The sequence below is a fragment of the Amblyomma mixtum genome, chromosome 2, assembly GCF_055824585.1.
Source record: "Amblyomma mixtum isolate Tamu chromosome 2, ASM5582458v1, whole genome shotgun sequence".
Taxonomy (NCBI): Eukaryota; Metazoa; Arthropoda; class Arachnida; order Ixodida; family Ixodidae; genus Amblyomma; species Amblyomma mixtum.
Window position 1 is genome coordinate 316051899 of NC_143013.1, and position 19964 is coordinate 316071862.

At 47.3% G+C, this 19964-nt stretch overlaps 1 protein-coding gene across 1 annotated transcript in view; it reads right to left on the bottom strand.

Annotated features, from left to right (window-relative positions):
* Nucleotides 1-19964, bottom strand: part of LOC149365066 (uncharacterized) — a 618748-nt gene that overhangs the window by 25378 nt on the left and 573406 nt on the right. Inside the window, exons 10-15 of the mRNA XM_089568779.1 lie at nt 6587-6732; nt 5859-6014; nt 3552-3704; nt 1830-1925; nt 1683-1733; nt 412-672 (exon numbers count right to left, since the gene is read on the bottom strand). Of these exons, the coding sequence (XP_089424905.1) occupies nt 412-672; nt 1683-1733; nt 1830-1925; nt 3552-3704; nt 5859-6014; nt 6587-6732 (863 nt within the window). The remainder of the gene's footprint in view (nt 1-411; nt 673-1682; nt 1734-1829; nt 1926-3551; nt 3705-5858; nt 6015-6586; nt 6733-19964) is intronic.

The window sequence follows — 19964 nt, forward strand, 5'->3', positions numbered from 1 at the left end:
CAAGTCAGTCAGTAGTCAGGCATCATCAAGAGCTCAAAATCAAACATATTACAAAAAGAGCTGCAAAGCAGGGCCCCCTAAGTAGAGTAGCCATGCTGTAGCCAGAATTAATCACAAGCCTTTATTTAGCATACGCAGCGAGCAGAAGAGTGAATCCATTCAACAATTATGGACTGCAAAATGCCAGTCTACTGTGCAATGCCAGTGCATATTAAAGGACCACCTGCAGTTCTTTAACATGCACTGACATTGCACAGTAAATTGGCATCTTGCACTTTGTCTCTATTGAAACGCGGCTGCCGCAACCAGGACTGAACTTGCGTCATCAGGCTCAGCAGTCAAGCGCCCTAACTACTACTAGGCAACAGTGGCAGGGGAACTAGGGGAAAAAGATGATCACGGCATACTCACCGCCACATAGGTTTTGAAGAGGTCGCTTTCGAGGCGCTTCTCCTTGACATAGTGCAAGCAAGTGGTCTGCTCAAGGCAGTACTTCATGTATGGCTGGAAGGTCTCCTCGAAACGCAGAAACCCCTCACGCAGGTGCAGCGGATTGATCAGTGTCCGCTGGCTCCGCGCTGCTATCAGCGTTGGCAGCAGGCAGTTGTCCCATAGCATGTGGTTGACCTCGCACACCTCGAGGATGTTGCTGAACATGAGCTCGGTGTCGATCTGCGTTGGCAGAAAGTCCCAAAGCTCTTTCTCACAGTATGCACCAGGAACTTAATCAGAATATATAGAAGGGAAAAGTCAATGCTGGCAAGAGTGCAAATGAATGACAATCGTAAAATTTCCAGGCATTCCACTCCCCCCCAAGTGTGAAGAACTGCAACCAAGCTATACCACACAGCGGTGCCATATAAAAAATGTTTGGAACCTTCAGAAGCACGAATGGAGTCAGGCAGAAAAAGTCAGGTCTTCATTCTTTTCTCAAAACTTCCGTTTCTTCTAACTGGGTAGATCCGTGAGCCATGGGTAATGTGCCATAGTTTACGTAGCGGGTTCTAATGGACGCAAATTCTTTTCATGTGGCGCCACAGAGACAAATTTATTGGTATTAGTCTCAATGGCAATACTGGCCTCAGATGTCCATCACAACTCATTTGCTATTAACAGCCACTCTCTGAAACAAAAGGCTCATAAGCATGAAAATGCCTTCTGAGAGCATAAGAGAACGCAATGGTTCATATGAAATGGGGCTTTAACTTTTTATTATCCCGAAAAATATTTTGTACAAAGAAAGGACAGTTGCAGAAGTCAATTAGTTTTTGAACAATAGACTACAGAAGATACAAGGTTAGGCTGTCCTTTGGAAAATGTTAATTACAAGGCATTTTACTGATCCAGATGACTACATGTACATAAATTTTGTTCAGTGCATCAATCAAGCATTGTTTTAAGGTGTATGTGCTTCATCATCATAATGACTATCAATGATATTGAATACGACCTCGTTGCAACTAGGCCCATAACCTGACAGATCTGGGCGAGCTTTGCACCTTAATAAAGCCAAAAATGCCACCGACTAGGCTGTATGGTAGTGCTATCAGATTTCATATTTGGGAAGTAATCCTCAACTGAACGCAGTTATGTGTTTTCTAGTTGTGCCTGAATCCATCATAAATGCCAATACAGAACTATGAAGCACCCATCGGCATACCTCACGGCAACGTACGACTTACCTCGACGAGAATGCGCTCAGTCTGCAGATTGCATAGGCACGCCAGGAACAGCTGCAAGAAATACGGAGGAAAAAATAAAAGAGCATAAACTGTTGAAATCAAAGAGCATGTGCTAAGTGAAAAGGTGGCCAGGATGCGAGCAGTTACCTCAGTGATGACTTTGAGGGTGCGAATGTATGAAACTTCCGTAGATATGAGCTCCCAGATGGCATCCTGCTGGTTCCGCACCCGCTTTGGAAGGGACTGGAAGCAGCCAAAAAGGATTGATGCAGTCAGCAAACACAAAAAGGTTGCAAAGACACTGTGGTAGTTCATGGTGGAAAAAACAGCGCAAACTAAGACAGAAAACACAGAACAAGAGGGGAGACACTACAAGCGCTGACTCGCAACTAAGGTTTATTAAAAAAAACAGACAGAATATATACAGTAACCACCCACGACTGCGTACGTCATACCACAGGGGAAAAAAACACGCCATGCATGTAATCTGAGGTCGGATATGCCAGGTCTACGGCGCCGAGCGAGCCAAGAATTCAGTCCCTCCAACCAGTTAACTCAGACCGCGCTCCAAGCGATCAAAGTCGATCTGTCGCCCCGTTTTTTTTCTTTAGAAGAAGTCTTGCCGTTCCGCTGCAAATGCATGTTGCCTTCGCTTCTGTCTACATGGTGCTGTGCCCTAAAAAATGTGCTCTTATCACGAGCTGCTTGCTATTGGGGTGGTGAAGCCTCCAAACAGGGGCGTCGCCAGTTATGAGGAAGCTCCACCACTGCCCTGCTTGCACCCGTGAAGGAGGCCACGGAGGCCCTACTATTCTGCAGCAGTTATTCCCAATAGTGGGCACACACACTAGTGCATGACGAAATTGTGAAAAATCGCCACTGCTGTGCAGTTTTCACTCAAAAGCAGACGACCATAGCCTATTTATTCATCAATTAAATTTGTTACAATGCAAAACGGTTTTTTTGTTTTTTTATGATTTTTTTGTAGACGTTCAATGATCAGGCGATCAGATAATTCAGACGTTTTTACCGGTCCCTTCGGAAACCAATGCATTATATTGATCACTTTTTTCAACCACATAACCATTTGAACACCACTGTTATATCAGTGCTGTTTGCCCACAGAGAAATAGTTCCAAATTCCATCTGTATGCATAGATATCCATAAAGCAAATCACACTTAGACTTGGATCACATTCAGGTGCAGTTCTGTTAATTCAAGCCAAAAATCTTTGGTCACTTGAAGTCTGAATTAATGAATGTCTACTGTACTTACCGAAATGTTATTAAATGGACATTTTTAAATTCTGACTCATAGTGAGTTCTCCAAACTCACATAACTGTGAATGTCATACAAGGCTAATGAGAATAAATAACATGTGTAGAAGCCAATTACTGCCACTAAATATGAATGTCAGTTGTTTTTAAAATGGCATTAAACCTTCCGGTGTGGTGAGGGCAAAACACTGGCTGGCACTTGCAGTCACAATAGCATCCACTCAAAATCATCCGGACTCATTCCCTTCTTGAGCAGGTAAAGAACAGGAAGAATTCCCTTTTCATCAACATTTGCAGACAGTGCTAAGTGACTGCATGCTACACAAAGTCAATCAGACTGCATCACTAATTTACACTCACTTAGTTCCACAACCTTCCACTGTGTTAGGTAGTGTGACAAATGCCCTAAAAGAAAGACACACACGATCTCTTTCTACGAGCTTGTCGCATTACTTAATGCAATCATCTAGACGAAGTATTGGCTAGCTCAAACCCAAGCACTGCTCCACCAAAGCTGATGCTCTTCAGAACTTGTTTGCGCAGCCCGCAATGTATCTCAGGCTAAGAGCATGCATGTGAAAGGAGACTCACCTCAGGATTGTCGACGATGCATGTCCAGTTGTCTTCCAGTCGAAACTTCTCCTCTGATGAAGAAGGTCGGAAGGTAAGGAGTCCCGGCTGATTGGGAATGCCGTTCTGGTCGTAGCTGTTGAGCAACTCTGTCAGCGCGCGCATCTCTTTGTCCTGCAAACGAACACCAGGGGGAGCAGGCTGTTTGGTTAGTCCAAGCGACATCAACAGTGACCCCACCATGCAAAGGAAGTTTACATTTTACAAACTTTTGGAAGCAGCATACTCTCTCGAACCAGCTGCCATTTGTTCTCTAGTAAAAAAAGAAAACCTAAAAAACCTACTAAAAAAGAAAATCAACATGTACCCATTCCTGCAACAGCCTTGAAAGAGGCTAGCGGTATGTTCCAAATAAATAAAAAAAAACATTAACTTTATAACATCAGCATGGAGAAAAGGTGTAAGGGATGAAAAAAAAGAACTTATACTCGTCCAGCTAGTCACCTAAACTGACAGCCTACAGAAATGTTAGCGACAGAGGGACCTCACAGTTACTTCTCATGCAACACAACTAGTGCCAGCATTCCACCTCGGCAGCTAGGAGAAATCATCTTGGGCCCCTCCCGAAAAAAATTCCTGGCTATGTGCCTGAGGGCTGCAAGAGATCCTTAACAAACACCCACAGCACCAAACTTGGCTTTGCTGGTTCATATTTTCAAGCTGCAGTGCAGCAAAAAAACAAAGGATGATGTGTGTGTCCTCCTCATTGACCATCCCTAGCTAGCCCTCTGCATAGCAAAAACTTCTTCACCACGGTGGGAAAGCCCATCCTTGAGGCAGAAATTAGATGCAGTGTTGACATGCTGAAGCATATGGCAGATGTGGATGCACTCCCATAGGGCACAGCTACTATGCACTTGATTGTCAGCTACTGAAAAGTGCCCATTATTCACACCAGGCCTTCTAGGGCAGGGACCATGTGGGCCCTAACCATGGCAGCAGAAGACACCAGCACTGCACCTAACACCACTTCTAAATATGGGCCCTGATGCCAAAGTAAAGGAATTCCCACCATGCAGACAAGCTTACTTCAACGTTTTCAAAGGTCAAAGCCAGTACAAACATGTACATACATCACTGCCTTTGTCTACTGCTGAATCTATGGCTAAAAACTATGGCTACTATGGCACAAAATACATACACATTAGGTTATAGAAGTAAAAACTGGTGTCAAACAAGTAAAAACTGAAAAAAATACTGTCCACTTCATGTCATTTAACTGCTAAAAACACAAAGGTAGCACAGAAAAAAAAAAAGCTACACATGCACCATGCACCCGCATTTTCACTTAACCATAATCTGTTAACAACCATTCTGTAAAAACTCAAGGTGCACAATTTACTGATAAGTGATTCCTAATTTATAATATTTACTTTACATGAAACCAGGGTAGCACAGCAGAGGCATGCAAAAGTTTTGAACGATCTCAAAGCTAGAGATTCACTGAATCACACGCAGAAAAACATCAAATCTATATCAAAGATGAATCGGGTCCCAACGCTAGAAACAGCAGTAAGCATAAAACAACCATGCGTAGAAACACCACCATTTTGCTTCATTCATTATGCATATTATACTGAACTCTTCCACAGCATATAATCAGTAGCAACATTTCCAGCTGCTAAGCACAACCACTAAGCTTAGCAACTAATTCAAGACCTCCCCAACAAACTCTCACTGTCTTCAGAATAGTATGCCCACTTGCCAGTGTCCCCTGCTTCATTGACTACAATATTAATACATCAGCCTTTTTTTTTTTGTCCTCTTAATCATGTCTGTCATCTCTGTCTGGGTGATTTCCCCCTTTCTCTCCTGTTTCTTTCCTCATTTGTGAGGCGGCAATTATTTTACATTTACAAGATTCCACACAGAAGGGCCCCCCCAGATGTTCCTCTTATTTCAAGTCTTTCCTTATTACTAAAGCAAGAGTGGGGATTCCAGCAAAAGGAGTCAAGTGGTGCCGCTACTTCTTTAACTCCCTTGCAACAAACTAAACGCATCTGCAATTTATGATGCTTATTTCGGTAATTGCCTTTTAGGTTAAAATTATGCACATCCACTAGGATAGAGATGAAGGGAACGACTGACAGCAACAATGCGGGGATCCAGCAATGACATACGGAAAAAAATCAGATGAGTTGAGCCCATGCTCTTCGGTATGATAGTGCCATCTTTTACAGGAGCTTGAACTAGTCCTCTGAAACTGCTCATAATAGGGTCAACAAGTATTTTGTGCTTAATACAGCGCAGGCAGTGAATCGCACTCACCGTCTTGGACGAGTTGAGAAGAATGCCAGTGCGCTTTCCCAGGACAGGCTTGGACTTGCCAGCCTTCCAGACACTGTCTTGACTAGTACTGCTGATGACGCTGGTGTCGCTTACCAGCTCATCAGCCGACACAGCTCCACGTCGCCCTCTTTGGCTCTGTGCATGGGAATCAGACAGATAAAATTAGAATATTGGAACAACTGCATTCACATAACGTGGCAAAAATGATCTGGCAGATCAAATAAGAGTAGTACTTCAAATTATGAAAGGCCACCAGCCTTTCTAGCACACCTCAGCCCTTCAGGGCTGGAATTATTATTGTTATTATTTTCTCCTCCACATGGACCACACATGGCAGATGAAGTGGCCCACTCATAAAGATACAGCGCTGAGATAGCTAATCAGAGAATGTCTTCCTTGCGTGCAAAATCTCAAGGTGGCCACGAAAAGACGAATATAGAATGTGGAACCTAAACAAATAGCTCCAGAGAGGCTGAACTACACAAAAAAAAAATTGCATGAACGTAATTCACGAGATTGACTTTGAATAATTAGGTGCAGAAAAGTAAGTGTCAACGAGCTGAGAACAGTTAAATTTAAACATATGGACAAACAATAGAGGGAGAGAGGTCTGCTCTCCATGTGAAATGTAACATTCCGCATTATTTTTCCAGTCTGGTTGACAAACATCAGTCCGGTGCCAGGCACTTTCCGAAATGGACACACACCCCAGAAATTTTCCGCTCCTTCTTGTCCTCCTTGAGGCCGGCATTGCTGTTGGTTCGAGATGCTGGAGTCTTCCAGGATCCACCGCTCAAGCTGCTGGTGCTGTTGGCACGACTGACTGATCCCCTCAGGTCGGTACCATCTTTGGCTGCAAAAGATGAATGAGCATGAAAATAATGGGTCACCCTGGCACAAGCAACCTAAACTTTGTCAGTAAACACTTTGCATTCGTAAATAAGTGCCAAAGTGGTGTTGGCACAAGACTTACAGCTGCAAATCCTATCGTGCCTTCCGGTTCAAGTTGTTGCCATGCATATTACACTAACGCAGCATACCCTTTAACTGCGAAAGCATTACTAGTCCCATTACGAGAAAAACTAGTGGCACGTGTGTACTAGCAGATGGTACAAAACATCCCATTGATAGCAAGTAAAAAAGGGCGACGTCGTCAAGCGGCCATATGACGCATACAGCAAGCTGAGCACCGCCATTTCCAACAATCCTATACATGTCACTCATCTATATAGACCTCCTTCACCCCGCGACGTCACGAAAATGTGGTGGCGCTGATGTCAGTAGCGACTTTCGCGCGGTAGGCAGAACAGGTTCCGCATGGCCATGCCTACTGGAGCTATAGGCAGCTGCATCATGCCTGCGTACTGCAGAAGCAGCATGTACTGACCAGCTGTGTCACTGTTGGATCCGCGTAGTATCATAAAATGGAAAATTAGATTAGCCTTAATAGGTTTCTCGCAAATAAAATACCGCATTAGGAAATGAGCCACAGTAATAAAAGCGCGAAGTCTGGGTGTCGATCGGCGCTGCCAGTCAACGTACTTCATAGCAGGGAAACTGCTGCACTCATTCACCTGAACAACAGCATGGTACGCTTAAAATTGCGCAAGAAAAAAAAAAAACATGTATGTAGCTGTGCATGCATTTATCATCCTGAGCTGGTGTGCACGGGCGCCGGCAAGGTCGCTCACCACCAAGGAGTGCGTTATTTTGTTGGTAGCACAGCATGTTTTAACGTGTGTAGAAGTTATACGAACGTATGATGGCACGTTTTAGGGCATTTAATATATACTTGAAACTATTTCTTAACATGACCGACATAATTATTTGATTCTAGTAGAAACAAGTCTCACAAGTTGTGACAATCTTGCGTGGTCACGTTGGCATGCTTCGAACAGTGTACTTTAAGTGTGCTAAAAGCCACATGCTCTTCATTGCATCATGCATGTATCATAAGCTGCTTCATGAAGTAGTACATGATCGCGAAGCCTGTTTGGAAAGAAGCAACCGCAGGCGGGCTACCAACAGAGGCACGTAGTGAGAGTGACAGGGGATGAGGCAATGAAAAGAGTTTTCTTTATTGATGCATGGGATATGTAACCAAATTTGGTGCAAATACGAAATTCCTCTGCTAATTTCAGTAATGCGTTTTGTTTTCAGCTATACCTGGTACAATTCTTGGGTAATTGTAATTAACACCCTCGTCAGCATGTTCCCAAAGCCCTGTACTCTATGATGGCGGTATTACTTTTTTTTTTAGGTTCTCAGTACTTATGCATGCATAGTCACATGAAAACTTTTCTAATAAAAATAACTAACATACTACTGCTCCTGTAGGAAAAAATCAAGAGATTTATTGCACTCCTTAACGTCTCTGGAATCGTTCGCGACAAATAGAATCATTCTATTTCCATTCGTTCCAAATTTCCGAAGGGGTGAGTGATGCCAATAACAGAAAATGTGGTAGATCACAAAACAAACCTTTAAGTTTATATATCCCCTCTTCGCTTTCGCTCTGGTCAAAGAAATGCGGCACTGAAATTAATGAAACCTCTGATCCCTCTCACCACCACCTCAACTCGACGTCACTCCCTGGCCTCTTGCCTACCGCGAGCCCGCTAGCGACTGCAGCGCCACCTCGCTTGTTTGCAAACATGGAGGAGGTCTATATACACGGCACTGGCTGATGTGGCGCCACTCATGTGGTGACATTCGTACCAAAATTGTGATGCCGCTGTCTGTCATACAGCGTTCTTGATGGTGTCATACGATTTCTCGTTGCATATAGTCTACATGTCATGTGCTAGTCAAACTGCGGGCTGGCTTGCGAAAGGGACTCAAATCGACGACACATGCACCTTCAATTGTATGCCTTCGCAGACATTCCTATTAAAATTTTAATGCAACCGTGCAGTCGAGGTTTCCATATATAAGTGAGACAGTTACTGCGCTATTTCCTTTCCTCAGAAAACCACTAGTTGGTTTGTGTGGCCTCACACTTTGAGAAAAAAAAAATTAAAACACTCATTGCCTGAAATAAACTCAATTTGCAAACCATAACCGAACGTCTACATCTTGCATCCATGAAATGCTTTCGCATTCCCGTACATAACCCGTCTTAAGTGCCTCGGCAGGATTTTTTTGTAGTGAATAGTGCGTGTAATGCTAACTATTGTGCTATATGCTTAAGCAATGTGTTCCCATGTGGACATTTCAGATCAAAAACAAGTGCATCAACAGGACCAGTAGGAAGATGCCGTGAGGGGAGAGCATTTAATTACACGACATTTTGCCAAAGCAGAGTTTCCTATCGTAGGCTACTGAATAGAACTGCTGTGGGCTGCAACAAGCACTTTAACAACTCCCTGAACATGCATTTATTACAACGTTTCATTAGAAGCATGCCTGATATTATAACTGCTCCGAATATATCAACCGCGCTGCTATTAGCAAAAAAAAGACAATGTCCAGGTGCCCTAAACTGCCAAAAAGCCCTATCTTAAATATTTCCCCTCACACCACACTTTATTGACTATTTGTAATTTGACTTGCCTTGAAGACCTTCAAACAAAAGCCCCTGCTTAGAGAGGTGTGAAGTGCTTTGATTTGGATTGTGCTGATGTGTGTTGTGTTTAATAGCACATAGGCAGCTAAGTTCCTCATGTGCCAAGCACCCTTAAAAGTTTAACTACCTAGAAATAACAGAGAAAAAGAGATTCAAGAATGGCTAATGGTGAAAGCTTTAAAAAAAAGGTCAAGTAACCTCAGTGGCCATCCTTGGCTGGGCAAGGATGTCCAGGCTCCCAACCAATCAAATAAAAACCTCAGCCTTTTTTCTCAAGAATGAGAAAGTGGCTAGGAATATCAGGTGAAGCACTGGGTCATGATCTAGATATGGTTGAGAAATCATGCTTCTGTTAAAAATCTAAAAACACAAGACATGTCCACAATTGCATTATCACCTATGAGCAGCACTGGGTGAAAAGGAATGGATTGATTATAAAACAAAGAAAAGCACTTCTTCCTTGGTTTTTCGAGTTTCGAGCATGAGCATTGTGCTGACGTAAACCATTTAAAGGGGCGCTGAAACACCTTCCGAGGAGAGCACATCAACTGCAGCTCAATCGCTGCAATGTGTCGTCATGAACAACTGGGCCTGGGACTTCTACACGCAGCAGAGAACCTACAATCACGCGCGAAAGTTCGCGAGCCCTTTCCGGCGACTATTTCATGCTCCCACCCTCCTCCGTCGCTCGCACCTGAGTCAAGCAGCTAATGGCCCGTAGTAAGGCGGGTCAGAAAGCTTCGCCCCGGGAGGTGGGACCGGCGGAGAAGCGCCGACCTTCCAGCGTGCAAAAAGTGACGATAGAAGAGGGAAAGGCGCGAAGACGCTGAAATTCAAACTTTCACTAGAGAACTCAGCTTCTACAAAGTGCATTAAAAAAAAAATTGTTGCTAGGCAATATTCGTGAAGCGGGGCGCTCTAACATCCCAGGCATAACGCAACTTTATTACAGCCCCTTTCAGAGCCATTTTAATATATGGCCCTCTTTTTTATCGTTCCCGATTTTGGTCAACAAGCGCCGCAGTAGCTGGTCCAATTCGGAATACAGCTGTCAGCGTGAATTAAAAAAAAAATGCCATTAAATTATATCGTAACGTTCTCCCCACTAATATAACTCGGGCCGGCTAAGAGGTTTTTGTTTGTGTCTTCAGTACACAGACACAAAATAATTCACAGACGTTTATTTTGTTTCGTCCGTTCAGAAAGACAGAGCGTGAGGCATACGCACAGCGCTCAATGCCACGCCTTTTATTCCACAGGATCGTGGATATCACCGAAAAACACAGCATTGATCTCAAATACGGCGCGAACGTCTGTTATACAAGGCTGATTAATGATTGATAGAGAAGACAGTACTAGCGCTAACCCACTGGGGCATCAACTGACTTTAACTGAACACCAGCTGGCCTATAGCTTTCTGCCCTAAATTATTGCCGGCGCTGTGACAGTCAATTTCCGCTGTGGTCCAGAATATGGAACAGTCATCTGGAATGCGCTTTGGGATGTGACCTCCTTGCGGCGACGAAACGTACATGTGCACGTATACATTTATCCACGCACTTTTTCCGGTCCCCTGTTCGCCGCCACTAAGGAGCGCTTCCGCACTACCGCGAGTCAACAATCAGCAGGCTTGCCACACGCGCGCGGAGCAGCGCGAGATAGCTGCTCCGAAACATGAACGCAGCCGTGAAAGTCAATGTTACGACAGCACTCGAACCTGACGCCACCACCGCAGCACCTTACTAAATGCACCACGTCGCGACATAAAAGACAAGGAAAAGCGAGCGAGGCACGGGTCAACGGTCTTACAGGACAAACTGCCGCGGCTCTGAGCAAGCGTTACGCCATCCACGAGCGCGCGAGCCGCTCAGACACGCGCGCGCGCTCGCCAAAGCAATGACCCACGAACCTGTTTTCTCGAACGCTACACGCGGCGACGCCGCCTCACACAAGGTACTGACTCACAGCCATGTTCAAACGATGCGCGGGGCGACGCCGGCGACGCTCTCTGGCCGCGCTGGCTGCAGCTGGTCCAAGCTACGACGACCGGCGGAGCCGAGGACGTGCCCGGCCTCGCTGCGTCTGGTCGACGATGCACGACACAACACACACACACGGAACGGCGCGAAGCAGCGACGACAGTTTCCGGTAGCGCGCTCGCTCCGCTGAGCAACCAACCGGCGCGTGGTACGCAGCTACGGCTTTGCTGCTGCCAAAAAAACGCTGCTGTGAGATTTGTTGCTGCGCACAGCCAGTCAACCTTCGCTCAGTGGCGCCACAGACCAATACGCGCCGACTGCGGGGCAACCACGTGGCAAACGGACAGGCAGGAACACACCACCAGAGCAGAACAACCGTATACAGCCACCTGCCAGAGAGCACTGGTGAAGGTGTGTAGGCGCGGATGCGACGCAGACGGCAGATGCTGGCCGGCGACGGCGCCCGCCGATCGGACTGTCGTCGAAAAGTCGTTTCCCAATCCAATAAGTGGCTGACAGGGGCCGTTAATCCCGGGACACTCGGACGACAGCGCGTGGACGGCAGCGGTCGTCACCACGAGTCAGCGTCGCGCGGCAGCCATATCCCGGCAATCCAGTAGCGGCTGCTGCTGCGCTTCGCGAACACTCAGGTCGAAACGGTCAGCAGCCGTTTCGGAGCACGGCGGCGCCCGTGAGAGAATGGCGGCAGCCGGGAGTTTTGGGCGAATGCTCGCCGCTGGTTGGGCCGACGACTTGGGGAGGAAGCGAGAGACAAGGTCGCTCCCGTGAAATGGGGTCGGCCAACCGACATTTGGTGCGGTTGTTGTGGGGCCCCCCTTCTCCTCTGCACGCCAAGGCCTCCTCTCTTTCGACCAGGTGCGTGAACGGAGCATCGGCAGTACCGGTGCGAGAGGACTGAGAGAGGAGGAGGGGCGGGGCAGACAAACGGGTGACTTCTTGCAAAACAGAAATACCCTCTGCCACTACACGCACGCCCTCCTCGCTGGTGCGGCCACCGCTGAGGGGTCGGAAGAAAACACCAAAACCTCAGACTAACAGCAACAGCAAGCAGTCGGGCGTTGGCTGGTTTCTGTTTCTCGATCGGCCTGGTCGGCCCGCGCCTGGTTTTTCTTGGCAGTGGCCGAAGGGACGCCGAGCACGGAAGGCCCTGTAATGGGACAGCGCGGTGTTTTCCCCTGGGCAGGAAACCAGTGATTGACTGACGGATACGCGTGCGTCTGCCGCTGGTTGTCTTCCGCTGTTACGCAGCGAAAAGGTAGAGCTGTTAGGCACGTACGTCCTGTTTACAATTTTAAACACGCTACGCTTTCCAAAAACTGCGTAATGCGAGTATTCACTATTTCTAGAGCAAAGTGGATCATATGCTGCCCGTGACAAAAGTCCGATGGGTGATCACCGCACTCTCAGTTTTGAATCCCTGCAAGCGTTTTATCCCACAAGATGCACAACCTATCAAACTCCATGATGCGCGATTAGAGACTGACAGTCCAGCAGTATGAATATTGAGTGACGTAAGGACCTTGGTAGAGTCTTCAAGCGCGCACCCGCTCGAGACATGACAGCTATAATTCGAAGCTGGCTGAAGATAGAAAACGTTGCACATTCATTCACATTTCTTCAACCTCCTCTCTTCGATGCTTGGAAGGTCAACAAACTCTGCAACTTGAACTGCAGAAAGTCGTGAACAGTGCCGCTAAAGCTTCAGAGGAGTTTGTCGGGGCCGCGACCCGACCCGGGCCCTTCACAATTCCTAATTGGCGCGCTGCCTTTGACAATGCCGGGGCCTGCCATGGTATCTCGCCTCTAGATCGCCATGCGCCCGCTATGCCAAACAAGGTTGGTTTATTGGGGTTTAACGTCCAAAATCAACTCAGGCTATGGGGACGCTGTAGTGAAGGGCTCCGGAAATTTCGGCCACCTGGGGTTCTTTAACGTGCACTGACATTGCACAGCACACGGGTCTCTAGAATTTCGCCTTCATCGAAATTCAGCCGCCGCGGCCCGGGATCGAACCCGCGTCTTTCGGGTCAGCAGCCGAGCGCCGTAACCACTGATCCACCGCGGCGGTCTATGCCAAATAAGGAAAGTCATAAAGATGCCCGTCTTCTGGAGACACGGCTGACAATTAAACTAGACTGAAACGTTCCACGAGTGCCCACGCGGGTCGCCGACGTTTTTCCCCGTTGCGTTCCCAGCGGCGCGCGGGCGTTTTTTCCTCACCTTTGGGCACGGGGCGGTGCTGCGAGAAGATCCGTGATCACGACCCCGACCATCTATCGGCCGACCGTGAGCGAAGTAGTGCGCTCCGGGAGCCGTTCTGAAGCGCCGCCGGGCGAGTGAGGAATGCGCAGATCGCGTGGACCGCCTCGTTCTGACAAGGGCTTTCTCTGTTTGCTCGAGATATGCGCACGTATATGTAACGGCGCGTTCTGGACTTCTTCACGTACGGTACAAGTCCACGGGCTGCATTGATCAGCGCCAGCGACGCCATATATGCCATCGTAAACATCGGTTGACGTCGGTGAAGCAGCCGCCTTGTGACGCTCGGGCTGCACTAATCGTCTTCTCTCTGATGGCCTACCGGAACGACGAAGTGCCATTTGACTGCGTGCCCAAAGAGACCTCAGCAAACGAGCTCGTCTTTGCACGAATTCCCGCTCAACAGCTCCGCGCTTCAAATGAAACGGTACAACTTTATGTCGCTTACTAACAAGCACAACCGTGAAGGGACGCGACCAGGGCTTTCGTCTGTCGTCCAACCTATAATTTACCACGGATTGACTGCTTTCCTAGCGACCGTTCACAATACACTGTTATTGACAGTCGTAATTCCGAAATTACCAAGGTCATCTTGGTACCGCTCCTTTCTCCGATATTTATTAACGATCTTCCTGCCGCCACATCATCTTGTATCCGCCTCTTTGCTGACGACTTCATTCTTTATCGTCGCATATTTACTAACAGCGATCAGTCCCTGCTCCAACGCGATCTAAATCTCACAGAAACTTGGTGTTCCACATGGGTGATGCAACTTAACGTTTCTAAATGCAAGTTCATGCACATATCAAGAGAGCACAGTAACCACAGCTATCCATTCTCATCAAATTCTACAGCACCCTCAGAAGGAGAATCATTCGATTCTGCTTCACAGCTGCTTAATTCGAACTAACAGATCTTCACCTTAATCTTGACTAGGGCTTTCAAACAGATATCACTTATCTGAACTATTTGATCGCGTTCCCCATCGTCGCCTCATGGCCAAACTTTCGAGCCTTCGTCTTGACCCACTGATTTTATTTTGGATTAAATGTTTCCATGTTAACCGTTCGCAACGCACTGTCATCGCCTACGAAACGTTCATTTGCTCAAAACAAGAATACGTCTCGCCCATTTAGAACCTGCACCAGATTTATCTTGTTGGCGTATTAGAATCCGTGCAAAGCCGCGCAGCCCTAATTATAACACCATGTTAAAACCACCAGTGTTTCAGGCATACAATCATCGCTCGACATGCCGCTGCCTTTTCGTCGCAAAACTGCCCACCTTTGACTTTTCCATAAAATATATTGCAATTTCTCTCACTTCCACTGTCCACAACGCACTCCTACTTTCACATAACACAATATCGTGGTCTGTAGATCCACCGTGCACGTCTTTGCCTAATCTGGCCGACCCTCTTGTCCAACATGCACATAAGATGCTCTGGAAAATGATCAAACTACATCATCGAGCTATATGTATTCCCCAATTATTCATCTGCACTATCATTCACTTGATGGCATACACCCATACGCGACAGAAAACGGCCACTAACAGCCCTATATGGCTGTTCGCGGCCATAAGGTCGTTTTGCATTGCATAAGGAATCAGACGGGGCTGATATATCAGCCCCGTCTGATTCCTTATTCAATAGTAAGGCTTTTTTGTGCTCTTGTTAGACAGCGACTGTAATTTGCTTCCGTCATGTATGAACACTTACTGAGCTGCGATGATAAAAGCATTCAGGCAGTACCGAAACGCTTGGTCAGGATAATATATGACCGGCACTTTGGACGTAGCATCTATTTCAACTGTGTGTTCCTCGTCAAGGCATTGTCATGGCGCTATTTTTTTTTTCTTTCTGGTGTGCTTAAGTCTGTTCATGGTGACGCTGATGTGCCTGACCTTGTAACAGCTTATACTTGCATGTTCCGAGTGGACACGTCACAGTAATGTATATGCTCCAGACAAGCGCCTAAAAGATTCTCCCATGCACAGGATGCATGTATTAGACAACTAGGAAAAAGAGAGGAGAGCTGGCTTGTTTTCGCTCCCGTTGGGCTTTCACAATTTGAAGTTGAGTTTCTATTTTTACAACAAAATAGTTGTCAAGGAAGTTGAGAAAAGCTACAACATGCCCGACTAAGCGTCAACATCCCATACCGTGCTTGAAAGTTGTTCTTTTTCCAGCGTTGTATTTTATATCGCTTCTTTGTGATTTTTCATGCTCACTGCATGTTCGGGCTGGCACCGAATGAATGAATGAATTTAAACGCACCATTCTTGTCGCGGTTATGCGCTCAATTTGTACCGCACCCATGCGCATGTACAGGTTTACCTTCAATTTGAAAGGGCCCAGTGAGCTTAAGCAGAACAACCTATTTCGTTATTTTTGATTTTGAGTTGAAAACATCTTGATTTTATTATTCATCCGGTGGAAAACTATTCAGAAAAATTTCTAGGGTGTCACTCATGCTTACAGTGCAATATTTGCTTGAAAGTTCACACTAATGATAGTCTTAACATATCGCGATGTGGGCGCCCAGCTGTGTGGGCCCGAACCTGGTCCGTGCGGACTATTTGCGCATGCGCACTTGGCACCTTCCAGAAAGGCTCCCGAGCAGATGCTATTTCGCGGTAGCGGATCACGGATCGCGCTGTGCCAACATCTTTCTATTCTGTTCACCACGAACCGCACACAGTCCGGAAACGCGGACTGCTGTAAATCCCTCCCGACAAAACAGTTCACAAACAAAGGGCTGTCACTTTTTACGCCTTTAGTCACTGTTGCCGCGCCTCGTCAAGCTGCGACGGTCATTACTCTTGTCGGCGTCGGCGCGTGCACGGGTTAAAAGATAAGCAGCGGTTTACAAAATAGAGAAAACAGACGCTATCTCGCGAGAGTTCGCTGCTCGCTAGTGAAACCGCGCGGACATATCGAGCCGCCAGCGGCAAATGCAACAAGCGACGGTTTTTCCGTCCTCGTGGCCAGGCACCGGCCGGACCCGCTCCTTATCGCGTGCGTGTCGGACAAAAAATCAAAAGTGCATTGAGCGGAACCTCTTTGGTTTTAAAGGCTATATACAGGAAAACACTTCTTGTTCATAAGATGCAAATAACGTTTAGCGCACAGGGAGTAACGCCAATTGTGATTTTTCTCGCTGAACCATTTTCCAATAAGGCGCTCCAAAGAAAAGGGGACATCATAACAACTCTTTCTTATCCTCGTATTCCCCAGCAGCGGGTCAGATAATGATCCCTCAAGCCGTAGTGGAAGCCTCGGGAACAATTTTGACCACCTGGGGATCTCTAATGTGCACTGACATCGCAGAGCGCACGGGCGCCTTTTGCGTTCCGCCTCCATCGAAACACGGATGCAGCGGTCGGGATTGAACCCGGGTGTTCCAGTTCCCTATAGCGCGCTCGGCTATTCGGACAACCCTCAAAGAACGAGAAAACAAGTTTGAAGGGCGAGCCCCCTTTTCTTCTTGCTTGTAGTTCTTTTTTTTTATCATGTAAATAAAGTGAACCCACCATCGAACTTTGAACGATACAGGGGGGGGGGGGGCGCACCCGCGGGGCAGCAATGCGCAGAGTAAACTGAAACAAAGGGGTACACAGCGACATTAGTTTGCCGTTTAGAAACCTCGTTACAATGCGCTTTTGCAGCCTCGCTTCGTTCTGTGCCGACGGCCCTCGAGGCAGACATTTGCATGCCCTAATGGCGAACTCGATTTCATCACGTTTTCCTCGGGGCAACTCCGTGACTTTCGAGGGGGGGGAGTCAAACGTCGTGAAAAACCGAAGAGGATCCGGAACAAGTTTTCGTTCCATCGTGATAAATCTAATTTGCGGGGATCGTTCAACTCCTTACTTATTTATTTATTTGTCGTGTACTGCTTTTCAAGAGAGCTTCAGTCGTCTCTATACGCTTTTCCCTGTGTGAAACGATACAAACCTAGCACAGTGCCTTCGTACCTTCTGTTCGCGTGCAGGTTTTTATGTGATTTTTTTATGTCATATTTCTCTTCCCGGGGAAAGAGAATTATGACAAGTTCGAGCCGAACGGATAGTACTTTGCAAGCTTACGGGTCTTTCTCTGGGGCAAAGAAAGCCGAAGTCGTGCACCATGCAGAAAAATGACTAATTACCAGAACTGAATAAAGCTAGCTTTCGGACCGCTTGCGAATGATGTTATCCAATTATAGCTGGCACACTTCAGCAAGCAGCGCTAAACAACAGGACAAGATAGAGGAGTAGACATCTATCTGGTCCTGTTGTTTAGCGCTGTTTATATGTACTTGTCACCATGGAACACCAACTCGCCCACTCTGCCATTCTACTACAGTTTAGCAAGCATACTTGTTAAGCAGGCTGGCTTAGACCCACTACGAATTAGACGCTATAGAGAAAGGTTGAAGTTCATGTATTTACAGTACCCCGATAAACTAGTAGTAGACAAGAATAGGCACATTGAATCAGTCACTAGACGTCCAACGCAATCGCACCACTCAAAAAAATTAAAGGAATATTCTAGTAAAACTGATGGTTTCAAAAATTCGTATTCCCCACGAACGGTCCGAGATTGGAACTCCAGACACAGTGGAAAGTCGGTCGGCCGAGTCATTTTGTGGCGCGCTAAAGAAAAACATAGATATGTAAATCTTTTATTAGAGACAGATAAAGTGTAACCTGTTCTGTTTATTTATTTGTTGTCATTTCCCTGTCACAGCGATGGTCTACAGGTAGCACTCATGTGCCTCCATTTTTGCATGCGCAAACTACGCTGAAAAATGTCTTGCAATGCTTTTATAGTGTTTTGTTTGATTGTATCTGTGTTTCCCACTCCTGCCTAGGGCCTCAAATGAAGGCTGACAGTATCTTCGAAATAAATAAATAAATAAATTGAAAGGCTAAAGGATGGGGGGCAGGGAGGAGGCGCTACGAAAAAGTTTAGACAAAGGTCGTGCGGTATACGCCACGTTTTTCTCTTCTGAACGCCATGTGCATGAGCTGGCCCGACAGCACTATCGCTTCGATGCTGTTCGCCACTGCTTTGCTGTCTAAGCAAATTAACGACATCAAAGCGCTCTAAAGGGCAAAAAAAAAAAACTCCCAGGACGTTTACCACTGTGTAACACAACGTTCAGTGACAGCTGTTAGCGGTGGTGTTAAACTCGTGTTCCATCCCACAGCTGCCACCAGTTATTACGATTCGCCGTGCTATAGTAGAGTGTTTCACCATGCATCTGGTCCAGTAACACCGCGGCTGTCTGACCAAGAGTAAGGAACGTGGGCCGGAGAGGAGCAAGGGAGAAAGAAGAGAAGCGCGGACTGTCCACGCGTGGCGGCAGGCGTTGAGCGATGCCTCCCTGGCGGTGGTACATGTGGTAGGGCCATTCCTGCTGCCTAATGGGTGGCAGTTAGGCCGCAGCGGAGGCTCGTGGAAACATGCAGTCGGCGCCGCCTTTCTTTCCCCGGTGGTTGCATGCATGGGAGCGCGTACTCGGAGGCACCCCATTGCGTGCTGGTCCCCGCACTGCCTTGGAGGTAACGCACAGGATGAGGGGGAAGTCATAACAGTGGCCAATGTAATACTCTTCATTCGTCATTACTTTGTCTCCTCCTCTGCGCGTGGCGTCACTATGCAGTCACTCGTGACGTCACTGAGTTCAGTCCACTGAGCATGACACGTTGCAGTGGCGTCATGCGCGACGTCACCGCATGCTGCTCAATCAGCGTGGCGTGTCACGCCAACGACGCAGAACCTGACGCTGGAAAAAGTTGGGCCTCAAGACGCTTCGCCAAACAATTGCTCGCAATAACGTCAAGGGCGCGTCCAAGCAGGTCTGTCGCAATGGTGCTAGAAATTGCTCGCTCGGTATATATTCGGATCCTTCATGGCCGACGCGCTCCCGAACCACAAAGAGAGCGACACAGGCTGAGGAGCTAACGACCGCACGCCGGTTACAAGCGGTTCGCCGCGTCCGGGGCAGCAGCTCTTCCGTGTCAAGGGCAGCCAACCTGAGGAACGCGTCGCCGTTGCAGCTGCCGTCGCAGCGCCGTTCTGCGGTGCTGATTCTCTGGAGTGGTACGGTTCGGCGCGCCGCAATCTTGCGCGCGTGTTCGTGCGGAAAACAAAAATACGCGAACGGTGGCTGCTCGGCGGCGGCAACGGTCACGCGGGTTCCCCTCTTCGGAGCGCTGTCCCATTCGTCGTGGCGCTCGATTGTTTTCCGTGCACGCAGGTCATTCTATTTC